Source organism: Schistocerca nitens, chromosome 11 (genome assembly GCF_023898315.1).
Source record: "Schistocerca nitens isolate TAMUIC-IGC-003100 chromosome 11, iqSchNite1.1, whole genome shotgun sequence".
NCBI classification, from domain to species: Eukaryota; Metazoa; Arthropoda; class Insecta; order Orthoptera; family Acrididae; genus Schistocerca; species Schistocerca nitens.
In genome coordinates this window covers 198662584-198676413 of record NC_064624.1, presented here as the reverse complement: position 1 = coordinate 198676413, position 13830 = coordinate 198662584, and the positions used below count along the sequence as shown (strand labels likewise).

General features: G+C 42.8%; 1 protein-coding gene across 1 annotated transcript in view; it reads right to left on the bottom strand.

Annotated features, from left to right (window-relative positions):
- The window catches only part of LOC126213609 (basement membrane-specific heparan sulfate proteoglycan core protein-like), an 843204-nt gene that overhangs the window by 441095 nt on the left and 388279 nt on the right, over positions 1-13830 (bottom strand). Inside the window, exon 11 of the mRNA XM_049941462.1 lies at positions 9101-9214. Within this exon, the coding sequence (XP_049797419.1) occupies positions 9101-9214 (114 nt within the window). The remainder of the gene's footprint in view (positions 1-9100; positions 9215-13830) is intronic.

The window sequence follows — 13830 nt, the reverse complement described above, 5'->3', positions numbered from 1 at the left end:
CCAGCCCCATTAGCTTCACGGTCATGTTAATAATAAATATTGGGCTGCTATTCGATCAGATCTGGTCGGGATAAAAACGGAGGCGTTACAACCTTCACAATTCTCTGTTATTCCAATCTCGTATAGCGCATGGAAAGAATGAACACGTACGAGCTCTGATTTCCCTTATTTTATCTTGGTGATGGTTCCTCCCTATGTAGGTCGGTGTCAACACAATATTTTCGCATTCGGAGGAGAAAGTTGGTGATCGGAATTTCGTGAGAAGATTCCATCGCAACGAAAAACGCCTTTCTTTTAATTATGCCCATCCCAAATCCTGTATCATTTCTGTGACACTCTTTCCCACATTCCGCGACAATACAAAACGTGCTGCCCTTCTTTGAACTTTTTCGATGTACTCAGTCAGTCCTATCTGGTAAGGATCCCACACCGCGCAGCAGTATTCTAAAAGAGGACGGACAAGCGTAGTGTAGGCAGTCTTCTTAGTAGGTCTGTAACATTTTCCAAGTGTTGTGCCAATAAAATGCAGTCTTTGGTTAGCCTTCCTCTACAACAGTTTCTATGTGATCCTTCCAATTTAAGTTATTCGTAATGGTAACACCTAGGTATTTAGTTGAATTTACAGCTTTTAGGTTAGACTGATTTATCGTGTAACCGAAGATTGAGTTCCTTTTAGCACTCACGTGGATGAACACACACTCTTCGTTGTTTAGGGTCAACTGCCACTTGAGCCATTTGAACCATTCCTCCCCCTTCTCCTCTACTTTAGCCTTCTAGCAAGAAAATGGTTCAATAGTTCAAATGGCTCTGAGCACTGTGGGACTTAACTTCTGAGGTCATCAGTCCCTTAGAACTTAGAACTACTTAAACCTGACTAACCTAAGGACATCACACACATCCATGCCCGAGGCAGGATTCGAACTTGCTACCGTAGCTGTCGCGCGGTTCCAGACTGTAGCGCCTAGAATCGCTCGGCCACCCTGGCCGACTTCCACCAACATTTGGTGTGTCTGTGTAAAGGTTTTCTTGAGTTTCACGCAAAATTTAATGCAGACGCATTGTTCCTCAAACTCTGCCATCTCGAAATTCACAAACTGTGCGACACAACATTCTACTCAATACAGCACTGAACAGTGACTGACAGACACACAACAATGAAACTTCCGCCAGTTACGCATTAAACACAGGCGTGTGCAGGGATGCCAACCGCATATCACTCCAACAAAATTACGAACGTCCCGGAATTTTTGAACAGACCTCGTAGTTAGTACAGCTTTTCAGTATTATTTGCATGAAACCCGATATTTTTCTCCAATTTTAGAGCAAAATTTCCCACTGAACTATATATTTTGCGAATAAAAACCCGTCGACCATCTGTCTTTCGTTTCCTTAACACAGTCAACAGATTTATTCATAAAACACAGCTTTCACTGTATATGTGTGCCATGCGCTGTTATGTGTTCCTTAAAATCTGTCACTGAACGGAATTTCGCGCAGTGTGGAGCATTATTAAGTACTACGTAAACCGCCCTATAGAGATTCTACTGCATAACTTCCTAAATCCGTTCATCCTTAGAAGCCACTAAACCATATATTGAAGTGCATGGCAGTCGAACTGTATTTCCACTTGCTGCAGTGGACCGTCAATCGGAAAAAAAGAAAAAAAAAATCCTTCTAGTACTAAACATGACTGTCAGCTGCTTCTCACTGATGAGTGTAAGCTTCTGGGTTCTTCATTCTTCTTTTAAACAAATTAGAAAAAAAAGTTGATTTGTCACACAGGTGTTCCGCAGGCTGGCATGGAGTGCTCATTGAGGATCCAGCTTTTTCTAGCCACACATTATGAAAAATTTTCTCTAACACAGACCTTTGAATTCTGACAGAAGCAGTGTTCAAAATGAAACTTTTTCAGTGACAGTTGGTGGCTTGTCAGACTCTTCTTCATTATGCACATTCTGATTCCCTTCGTTAAACACTACACACTACTTTCTAACAGTGGTACATCACCGCCGCAGACTTTTATCTGATATCTTGATGTCAGGAAACTTTTTCCTTACTAGGAAAGTATGTTACACTTATTACTTTCAGCAGCTCTTTTCACACACAGAAGCACTTTTCACACATTTAAGCAGTCAAGTATCACATATCTGACTGTGAACTAATGGCAACAGTCTGAAATATGTATGCAATGGATTTTTGCAATCTATAGGACTGAACTGAATCTTCATTACAAAATTACCTCAGCAAAACAAAAGATTTCCTTGCTTTTATGTTGGTTTCTATATGAGAATGTTTTTACACCAGTCCTTGACCCATATGATGTGCAAGATGCCGTAAAGTGCCCAAAAGACGGGCCCAGTAAACTTGCAACATAGCTTACAGTTCCCTGTTGACTGCTCCATTTCACTTGCAACGTGCCTCAGAGTGCTCTATTGTCTACTCGACTTGCAACATTCTTTACAGTGCCCCATTAGACGTGAACCGTTCTTCACAGTGCCCTGTCGACAGCACTTTTACACTTAACACTTCCTAAAGTGCCAACTTGACTGCCCTATTTGACATACAGCACTATTTATGGTTGCCTGTTCACTAAATCTTGCAACATGCATTATAGGGTCTTGTTGACTGCCCCATTTGACTGGCAGCACATCTTGCAATATCTTGTTTACTGCCCCATTTGACTTGCAATGCACCTTGCAATGTCTTCTTGACTGCTCCTTTTGATATGAATCAAGTGATATAGCTTCTGCAATTCTTAGAACTGCTTCAATTTCAGCAAGAAGCCCCTGAAGTTCATTCTGCAGGCCGCTGTAATTCCCTTGACCTCCTTGATCTTATGTCAACTTTCCAAGAATACTCATCACATGATGAATGCAAAGTGCTGCCGTGCTTCACGTTAGTGCACACAACAGCATGGCAGAACATTTTCGTAAACACATCACGCGTGAGGCATCAGGATACCGAGTCTGAAAATTGATCAGCAACATACGTGCAAACATGCATCCATGCTATCATATGTACATGGTAGTTGACATACATGGCAGACAAAAAAATGTTGAACTGCAGAGCAAGTAATTCAAGTGCAAGTATGAAATGAGAGACCTGTTAGTGACACAAACACATAACATTCTGCGATTCTGAAATTACTGTAGAGCTCTGTACACTGTTTTTTTGCTGAAAAAAATGAATAGAGAGTGTTCTTCAAAGTCGTTAAGCGAGGCCATTTTGTAAGAATATAATACACACCAAAGCAGACCTATACATACTGAAACATCTTAAGGAGGCGTATCACATATAAATAAAGTGTCAGTCCTCGATATTTCAAAAAAGTTGCGTTGCATTCAGGTGATAAATGTTTCTCATAGTCTAAATACAGACGGCTGCCAATGAAATATTTCCAACTGGTGCACTATTTCAACACGAGTCATAATACAGTGGAAGAGTTTGACACAGTTGGCACTGCACTGCGGTGTAGTACTTACAATGTAGAACACTGCTAACATTAAGATACAGCAGATTCAGCATCTGTGGTGAGCTGAAACTGATGGTTGCCCCAGGAGTCAAACCAAGATACATGCAAATCACACACTGTGCTGTTTCCAACTTAGCTTTCTGGGCAGACCTCACAGGCAAACTGAATACATATTCTTGCCAGGAATAAGTGTGGAGTTGCAAATGAATAGTAGATAATTACTCACAATCTTGGTTATCTGAGATGGCCCTTGTTCAAGTCAAGTTCTAAAATTGTCGTTGATGTTTAGTTCAACAACTACTAGAATACAGAGCAATTCATTTCATCTTACATTATAAACATAGCCAATATACATAGTAAAAGAATAATGTGCAATATTGGTATGAGAAGATCAGAGAGTAACACGATATTACAAAATTGTGATTGCAGAAAAATTCTATGGTACAGAAACACGCTTGGCACATGGAAGAGCTGGAAGATACTTCAAGTCTCTTTCTTGTGACGTGTACATGGTGTGAACATAATTAAAAGCTGCTCATTGAGTGTTTAATTTGAGCTGTTTGCACGTATCGTGCAATATGCTTACCGCGATTTTTCTTACAACAATATTTTAGTTGCAAATGAATCCACAGCTTAAATACTTTTTTTAATACCAGTAATCTGCTGCACTGGATCTCAAACCTACGTACTGTTATTTTGTACTTTTCACTATTGCACAGCATGGGCTGTGAAAACATTTTCAGATATCTGCAATACATACCAAATGAAAATGGGTCATATTTGGGTTGCAGTGAAAGAATAGGTTGGTTGTATACTATATGATCAAAAGTATCCAGGCACCTTGGTACACTAGGTGATCAAAAGTATCCGGACACCTGGCGATGAAAATGACTAACAAGTTGGTGGCGACCTCCATCAGTAATGCAGGAATTCAGTATGGTGTTGGCCCACCCTTAGCCTTGATGACAGCTTCCACTCTCGCAGGCATTCGTTCAATCAGGTGCTGCAAGGTTTCTTCGGGAAAGGCAGACATTCTTCACGGAGTGCTGCACTGAGGAGAGGTATCGATGTCGGTCGGTGAGGCCTGGCACGAAGTCGGCGTTCCAAAACATCCCACAGGTGTTCTGTAGGATTCAGGTCAGGACTCTGTGCAGGCCAGTCCATTACAGGGATGTTAGTGTCGTGTAACCATTCCCCCACAGGCCGTGCATTATGATCATATGTTCAATAGTGCAATCGCCATCCCCGAATTTCTCTTCAACAGTGGGAAGCAAGAAGGTGCTTAAAATATCAATGTAGGCCTGTGCTGTGATAGTGCCACGCAAAACAACAAGGGATTCAAGCCCCCTCCAACAAAAACACGACCACACCATAACACCACCGCCTCCGAATTTTACTGTTGGCACTACACACGTTCGCAGATGACGTTCACTGGGTATTCGCCATACCTACACTCTACCATCGGATCGCCACATTGTGTACCGTGATTCGTCACTCCACACAGTTTTTCCACTGTTCAGTCGTCCAATGCTTACGCTCCTTACACCGAGCGAGGCGACGTTTGGCACTTACCGGCGTGAGGTGTGGCTTATGAGCTGCCGCTCGACCTTGAAATCCAAGTTTTCTCATCTCAAGCCTGACACAGTACTTCCAGAGGATCCTGATGCAGTTTGAAATTCCTGTGTGATGGTCTGGATAGATGTCTGCCTATTACGCATTACGACCCTCTTCAACTGTCGCCGGTCTCTGTCAGTCAACAGACGAGGTCGGCCTACATCTACATCTACATCTATACTCCGCGAGCCACCTTACGGTGTGTGGCGGAGGGTACTTATTGTACCACTATCTGATCCCCCCTTCCCTGTTCCATTCACGAATTGTGCGTGGGAAGAACGACTGCTTGTAAGTCTCCGTATTTGCTCTAATTTCTCGGATCTTTTCGTTGTGATCATTACGCGAGATATATGTGGGCGGTAGTAATATGTTGCCCATCTCTTCCCGGAATGTGCTCTCTCGTAATTTCGATAATAAACCTCTCCGTATTGCGTAACGCCTTTCTTGAAGTGTCCGCCACTGGAGCTTGTTCAGCATCTCCGTAACGCTCTCGCGCTGACTAAATGTCCCCATGACGAATCGCGCTGCTTTTCGCTGGATCATGTCTATCTCTTCTATTAATCCAACCTGGTAAGGGTCCCATACTGATGAGCAATACTCAAGAATCGGACGAACAAGCGTTTTGTAAGCTACTTCTTTCGTCGATGAGTCACATTTTCTTAGAATTCTTCCTATGAATCTCAACCTGGCGCCTGCTTTTCCCACTATTTGTTTTATGTGATCATTCCACTTCAGATCGCTCCGGATAGTAACTCCTAAGTATTTTACGGTCGTTACCGCTTCCAATGATTTACCACCTATGGCATAATCGTACTGGAATGGATTTCTGCCCCTATGTATGCGCATTATATTACATTTATCTACGTTTAGGGAAAGCTGCCAGCTGTCGCACCATGCATTAATCCTCTGCAGGTCCTCCTGGAGTACGTACGAGTCTTCTGATGTTGCTACTTTCTTGTAGACAACCGTGTCATCTGCAAATAGCCTCACGGAGCTACCGATGTTGTCAACTAAGTCATTTATGTAAATTGTAAACAATAAAGGTCCTATCACGCTTCCCTGCGGTACTCCCGAAATTACCTCTACATCTGCAGATTTTGAACCGTTAAGAATGACATGTTGTGTTCTTTCTTCTAGGAAATCCTGAATCCAATCACAAACCTGGTCCGATATTCCGTAAGCTCGTATTTTTTTCACTAAACGTAAGTGCGGAACCGTATCAAATGCCTTCCTGAAGTCCAGGAATACGGCATCAATCTGCTCGCCAGTGTCTACGGCACTGTGAATTTCTTGGGCAAATAGGGCGAGCTGAGTTTCACATGATCTCTGTTTGCGGAATCCATGTTGGTTATGATGAAGGAGATTTGTATTATCTAAGAACGTCATAATACGAGAACACAAAACATGTTCCATTATTCTACAACAGATTGACGTAAGCGAAATAGGCCTATAATTATTCGCATCTGATTTATGACCCCTCTTGAAAATGGGAACGACCTGCGCTTTCTTCCAGTCGCTAGGTACTTTACGTTCTTCCAGAGATCTACGATAAATTGCTGATAGAAAGGGGGCAAGTTCTTTAGCATAATCACTGTAGAATCTTAAGGGTATCTCGTCTGGTCCGGATGCTTTTCCGCTACTAAGTGATAGCAGTTGTTTTTCAATTCCGATATCGTTTATTTCAATATTTTCCATTTTGGCGTCCGTGCGACGGCTGAAGTCAGGGACCGTGTTACGATTTTCCGCAGTGAAACAGTTTCGGAACACTGAATTCAGTATTTCTGCCTTTCTTCGGTCGTCCTCTGTTTCGGTGCCATCGTGGTCAACGAGTGACTGAATAGGGGATTTAGATCCGCTTACCGATTTTACATATGACCAAAACTTTTTAGGGTTCTTGTTTAGATTGTTTGCCAATGTTTTATGTTCGAATTCGTTGAATGCTTCTCTCATTGCTCTCTTTACGCTCTTTTTCGCTTCGTTCAGCTTTTCCTTATCAGCTATGATTCGACTACTCTTAAACCTATGATGAAGCTTTCTTTGTTTCCGTAGTACCTTTCGTACATGATTGTTATACCACGGTGGATCTTTCCCCTCGCTTTGGACCTTAGTCGGTACGAACTTATCTAAGGCGTACTGGACGATGTTTCTGAATTTTTTCCATTTTTGTTCCACATCCTCTTCCTCAGAAATGAACGTTTGATGGTGGTCACTCAGATATTCTGCGATTTGTGCCCTATCACTCTTGTTAAGCAAATATATTTTCCTTCCTTTCTTGGCATTTCTTATTACACTTGTAGTCATTGATGCAACCACTGACTTATGATCACTGATACCCTCTTCTACATTCACGGAGTCGAAAAGTTCCGGTCTATTTGTTGCTATGAGGTCTAAAACGTTAGCTTCACGAGTTGGTTCTCTAACTATCTGCTCGAAGTAATTCTCGGACAAGGCAGTCAGGATAATGTCACAAGAGTCTCTGTCCCTGGCTCCAGTTCTGATTGTGTGACTATCCCATTCTATACCTGGTAGATTGAAGTCTCCCCCTATTACAATAGTATGATCACGAAACTTCTTCACGACGTTCTGCAGGTTCTCTCTGAGGCGCTCAACTACTACGGTTGCTGATGCAGGTGGTCTATAGAAGCATCCGACTATCATATCTGACCCACCTTTGATACTTAACTTAACCCAGATTATTTCACATTCGCATTCGCTAATAACTTCACTGGATATTATTGAATTCTTTACTGCTATAAATACTCCTCCACCATTGGCGTTTATCCTATCCTTGCGGTATATATTCCATTCTGTGTCTAGGATTTCGTTACTGTTCACTTCCGGTTTTAACCAACTTTCCGTTCCTAATACTATATGCGCACTATTTCCTTCAATAAGAGATACTAATTCAGGAACCTTGCCCTGGATACTCCTGCAGTTTACCAATATTACGTTGACTTTTCCTGTTTTTGGTCTCTGAGGACGGACGTTCTTTATCAACGATGATGATCATTCCACTTCAGATCGCTCCGGATAGTAACTCCTAAGTATTTTACGGTCGTTACCGCTTCCAATGATTTACCACCTATGGCATAATCGTACTGGAATGGATTTCTGCCCCTATGTATGCGCATTACATTACATTTATCTACGTTTAGGGAAAGCTGCCAGCTGTCGCACCATTCATTAATCCTCTGCAGGTCTTCCTGGAGTACGTACGAGTCTTCTGATGTTGCTACTTGTGCTGCATGTGTCCCTTCACGTTTCCACTTCACTATCGCATCAGAAAGAGTAGACCTAGGGATGTTTAGGAGTGTGGAAATCTAGCGTACAGACGTATGACGCAAGTGACACCCAATCACCTGACCACGGCGAAGTCCGTGAGTTCCGCGGAGCGCCCCATTCTGCTCTCTCACGACGTCTAATGACTACTGAGGTCGCTGATATGGAGTACCTGGCAGTAGGTGTCAGCACAATGCACCTAATATGAAAAACGTATATTTTTGGGGGGTGTCCGGATACTTTTGATCACACAGTGTATGTGGCTTGCGATGAGCTGCTCGACCTTTGCCCCCCCCCCCCCCACCCCACCCATTAGCCATTGTGCTAACTGGATTGCTGGTAGCACTTTTGAACTTACGAGTGATTATTTCCGATTATTTCATGCCATTTTTTAGAACTGCCCTCCACAATGTTCGACAGTCCATGTCTATCAGCACATGATGTATGGTCTTGGTTTAACTGTGGTTGTTCATTCGCATTTGAACCACACAGTCACACAGCCAACTGCCGACTTCAGTGTATATTACTATTTTAACGATGTTGACATCTGGTGTCATTTCACACACCTGACTGTGCCTAAGCAGCCAGTATTATACAATAAAGAAAGACGAGAAACTTAAAAGGATATTATAATCCAAGTAATAGCAGCCAGCAGAGGATTGTAGTTGAAAACATTTCTCGGAAGGAGGACAAGGAGCAGTAGAACAGTGAGAGGGCCGAGGCTGCGCAACTTACGGCAGTTCTCCTCGTCCGAGCCGTCCCTGGGGCAGTCCCGCTTGCCGTCGCACACCAGCCTCTGGTCGATGCACTCTCCCATGTTGCACTGCCACTGCGAGCGCGGGTCGCAGGCTGAAAAAACGACACACATGAGGATGCCGCCACAATGGGGCGCCGAAACGTTTCCAATCTCAGCAGCAGCGTTGCCAGCTTTGCCACACTAAACAGTACACATGCGATATGCTAACGACTGTTTAACGATCGTACCTGACCTAATGCTCCCCCCCACCCCATCTATAAAATGATAAACTGAGGTCTGTTACCCAGGGATGGGCGACGGCCTTGCCGCAGTGGATACACCGGCTCCCGTCAGATCACCGAAGTTAAGCGCTGTCGGGCGTGGCCGGCACTTGGATGGGTGACCGTCCAGGCCGCCATTCTCTGTTGCCATTTTTCGGGGTGCACTCAGCCTCGTGATGCCAGTTGAGGAGCTACTCGACCGAATAGTAGCGGCTTCGGTCAAAGAAAACCGTCATAACGACCGGGAGAGCGGTGTGCTGACCACACGCCCCTCCTATCCGCATCCGCAATGAGGATGACACGGCGGTCGGACGGTCCCGGTGGGCCACTTGTGGCCTGAAGACGGAGTGCTGTGCTTTTGTTACCAAGCGATTGGTCTGCGGTATAGACCACGTTATTAATCCACAGAGGTACAAATGTTGTTTTTTTGGGAGGGGGGAGGGGGGAGGAGACCATGGAACTCACAGTTTCTCTTCTAAAATCCTGATAATTTCAATAAAATGTGAAAACGCATGGGGCTCCTGACGATGCATTAACTATTTCATTCTGGAAACATCCCTTAGGCTGAATGACATTTTCACTCTGCAGCAGAGTGTGCGCTGATATGAAACTTCCTGGCAGATTAAAACTGTGTGCCGGACCGAGACTCGTACTCGGGACCTTTGCCTTTCGCGGGCAAGTGCTCTACCAACTGAGCTACCCAAGCACGACTCACGCCCCTACCAGAGTGAAAATCTCATTCTGGAAACATCCCCCAGGCTGTGGCTAAGCCTTGTCTCCGCAATATCCTTTCTTTCAGGAGTGCTAGTTCTGCAGGGTTCGCAGGAGAGCTTCTGTAAAGTTGGGAAGGTAGGAGACGAGATACTGGCAGAAGTAAAGCTGTGAGGACGGGGCGTGAGTCGTGCTTGGATAGCTCAGTTGATAGAGCACTTGCCCGCGAAAGGCAAAGGTCCCGAGTACGAGTCTCGGTCCGGCACACAGTTTTAATCTTCCAGGAAGTTTCATCCCCTAGGCTGTGGCTAAGCCTTGTCTCCGCAATATCCTTTCTTCCAGGAGTGCTAGGTCTGCAGGGTTCGCAGGAGAGCTTCTGTAAAGTTTGGAAAGTAGGAGACGAGGTACTGGCAGAAGTAAAGCTGTGAGGACGGGGCGTGAGTCGTGCTTGGATAGCTCAGTTGATAGAGCACTTGCCCGCGAAAGGCAAAGGTCCCGAGTACGAGTCTCGGTCCGGCACACAGTTTTAATCTGCCAGGAAGTTTCATATCAGCGCACACTCTGCTGCAGAGCGAAAATTTCATTATTTGAAAAAGATTTCCCAGTAGCATTTTTGAGTTTAATGGGTGCCAGATGATATGTCAAAGTACTAAAAGTGTGCCTGTGATAATTAAAATAATGGCTTCATTCCAAGCTACGTTACATCTTACAGTCTGCTTTTAATATAAACAGTCTGCTTTTAATATAAAGTTGCATGTGAGTGGGACAGTCGTTGAGTCAGTGTTAGGCCATAAATCAAAAGATCTGGCATTCCAGATCTGGGGTTCAGAGGCCAGATTCCAAGGTCTGGGGATCACAGTCGAGGTATCGTGGTGCGAGATACCCAGTCGAGGTTCCGACATCTGAGGTACACAGTCGAATTGTTAAGGTCTTGACCCAATGTCCATGTTATAATGTCTGTGGATCAAGGCTCTCGGAGCCAGGTTCATAGATCGAGGTCTTTGGGTCAGGATCCATTGATCAAGGTTTGGTCTTCACAGTCGAGGGCTCCAGGTTTAGGTACAAACTAGGTGTTATGTGTAACAGGATCTTTGTTGCAATGTTCTGGATAAACGTGTATGGGTCAAGATCTGTGGATCAAGTCTGGGGGTCACAATTCAAAATCTAGGTCCAAGTTTCATATAATATAGTATGTGCTACAAGGTCCTGGTTTTCAGTGTCAGGGCTCTCAAGGTAAAAGTTTTCAAGGTCCTGGTTATCAAGGTCCCAGTTATCAAAGTCTCTGTTTTCAAGGTCCATGTTTGCAAGGTCTGAGGCTACAGTCTGGGTTTTCATGGTCCAGGATGTCTTGGGTTTAGGTTCTTGGGTTTTGGTCTGCCGTTCAAGATCTAAAATGTAATCCAGCATGAGTTCCAAGATTTTTACTGGCGCTGAGGCTGTAAATGGGTTTGCACCCCATTACAGTTTTATTTATTTTTCCTTTTTTACTTAAGAATTGTCCCCTCTCTCTCTCTCTCCATCTTATAGAAGGATACAAACTGAAATGGAACTTTTGAGTATCTTTAGTAGATCTCCAAAAAATTTAACCATGACATTTTGCTTTCAGTGGCATAACTTGAATATTTAATGGTAGGAATGTGGCTGTAGTACTATCACACATCTGCTGAGAACTTCACTATATAATTCATGTTGTTTCTTGACTCCCCATGGTTCTGACGTTTTGTTAATGTGCTGCTGTTCTACTGCTTCAGATACTCATAAAAATTTTTGTTAGTGGTTGCTACAATAATTATGAACACACAATATTACAATGTTACACAAATAGTGCACCAAAATACCCAGGGACTATACCATAACAGCTTCCAGTTGTGTGTTCGAAATCCACATGTAATTTGCTAAATATGAAACCCTTCAAAAAATATGGCCAACCAACTTTCCCTTGACAGATATAAAAGATTACAAAAGCAGGTGTAAATGAGGCATACAGTGCTCACATTTATGTGGTGAAGATAGGATACAGGCTGGGCCAAAAGGTGCATTTCAGATTTATTGACAGATTTTGGAGAAAGTGTGCAGAGAGTCTGCAAGGGGGATGCAGTCACGTGCAAAACTCCCATGCCACTGGTTCTTTAATACTGTTCCAGTGTTTGGGATCTTGAGTAGGCAGGCCTAAAGGAAGCAGTCCAAGAATTCAGACACTTTTTCATAGATTTGTAACTGGCTGGTTCGGTGACTATGAGGTATTTACGTTAATGATCAGAAATTTTAGAATTAAAGTCCAATCGAAATCCCATCCAGTTATTTCTCAAATAAGTACAACGCACTTTCACCAAAAGTAACGTGAGCACTTCTACCTCATATCATAGGGTATGGCTTTTTGGCGTTTCACATGGCACACCACGTGAATTCACCCAACAAAAAATGCTAGTTTGTAAAACAATACCATTTACATCACAATCGACAATATCTCACTATACACAGTGACCCAGGCACTACCACTCATGCACTACAGAAGCATTATGTAGCCTTACAAGTAGAATGCATGCATTTGAACTATTTGCATGACACCCTTTCTAGTATGGCTATTTATTACCTGTCCCATGTTCTATGTTCGTTTATTAAAACTAACATTAAAATATGAAATGTTGAGACATAAAGACACATCACAAAGACAATTATCTGTGGAATCGATCATTCAATTCATTATGTGGACATAAAATATGAATATTCCATACAGTGTATTTGCTTCCAAGAACCAATAAACATAAAAATTTAAGTACAGCAAATAATTTTTCGATTTGAAGCTCCTAACTAAACGAATGCTGGAACCAAAATAAGCCTATTTACCAGAAATGCTATTCATTGTTAAAATTTCATATTGGTTCTTTAATACAAGTAATACACTTTACTACATTAACCTTGACAGAACATGTCATTAAAAGTTAATATAATTAATATAAAACGATTTTATTAATAACATGTTTATAGAAATATCACTGGGATCAATCCACAATTAAAATATAATCATCAAACCAAATAGAATTTGTTTAGAAAAATGAAATTCATGCACTTTTCCTTAGACTGTGCTATCTCTACACATTACGTCTAAGAAGCTTCTCCGTTGGTGCTCCTCTGAATGCAGGACTAAAAGTGAGTGTGAAAGCAGAAACTGCACCAATAAAGTAGAATAATACAGCTTTTATCAGAGCATATATACATAACAACAAGAGAAGAAAAGAAGCAAAAGTAGTTTGCGGGCTAACATACAGGGTGAGAAAAGTGTCAAAGGAATAGTTCTTTTAAAGGAATATTGACTTCATAGTATGATTAAAACAGAAAAACTTCTGAGATTGAAAGAGGTTGGTAATCAAATCAGTAACAGGATAACTTACTGACGAAAATGTGTAGGAGGCAAATAACAACACGTGAAGTATCAGATACTGCGCCCACAAATGGAAGGATGAGAGTGATGAAGCAGTTTGGTGCGATTTATAGAAGCGATAGCTTTTCTCGACATTTTGGTCAGAGTGGTGGCTTAGTGAGAGTGAGGTAAATAGTTGATACCAGCGGCACTACAGTATGGTAATATAGAAGCAGTCTCAAGTCGCACATTCAGGTTGCAGCGAAGGTAGGTGCCACATTTATGAGACCAAAGGCTAAGGGCTACCATACTGTTTTGGTAGTGGCAGGGAAGGTGTCGGTGGCTGTTTGTGGCGATGGAACTTCCAAGTAGACAG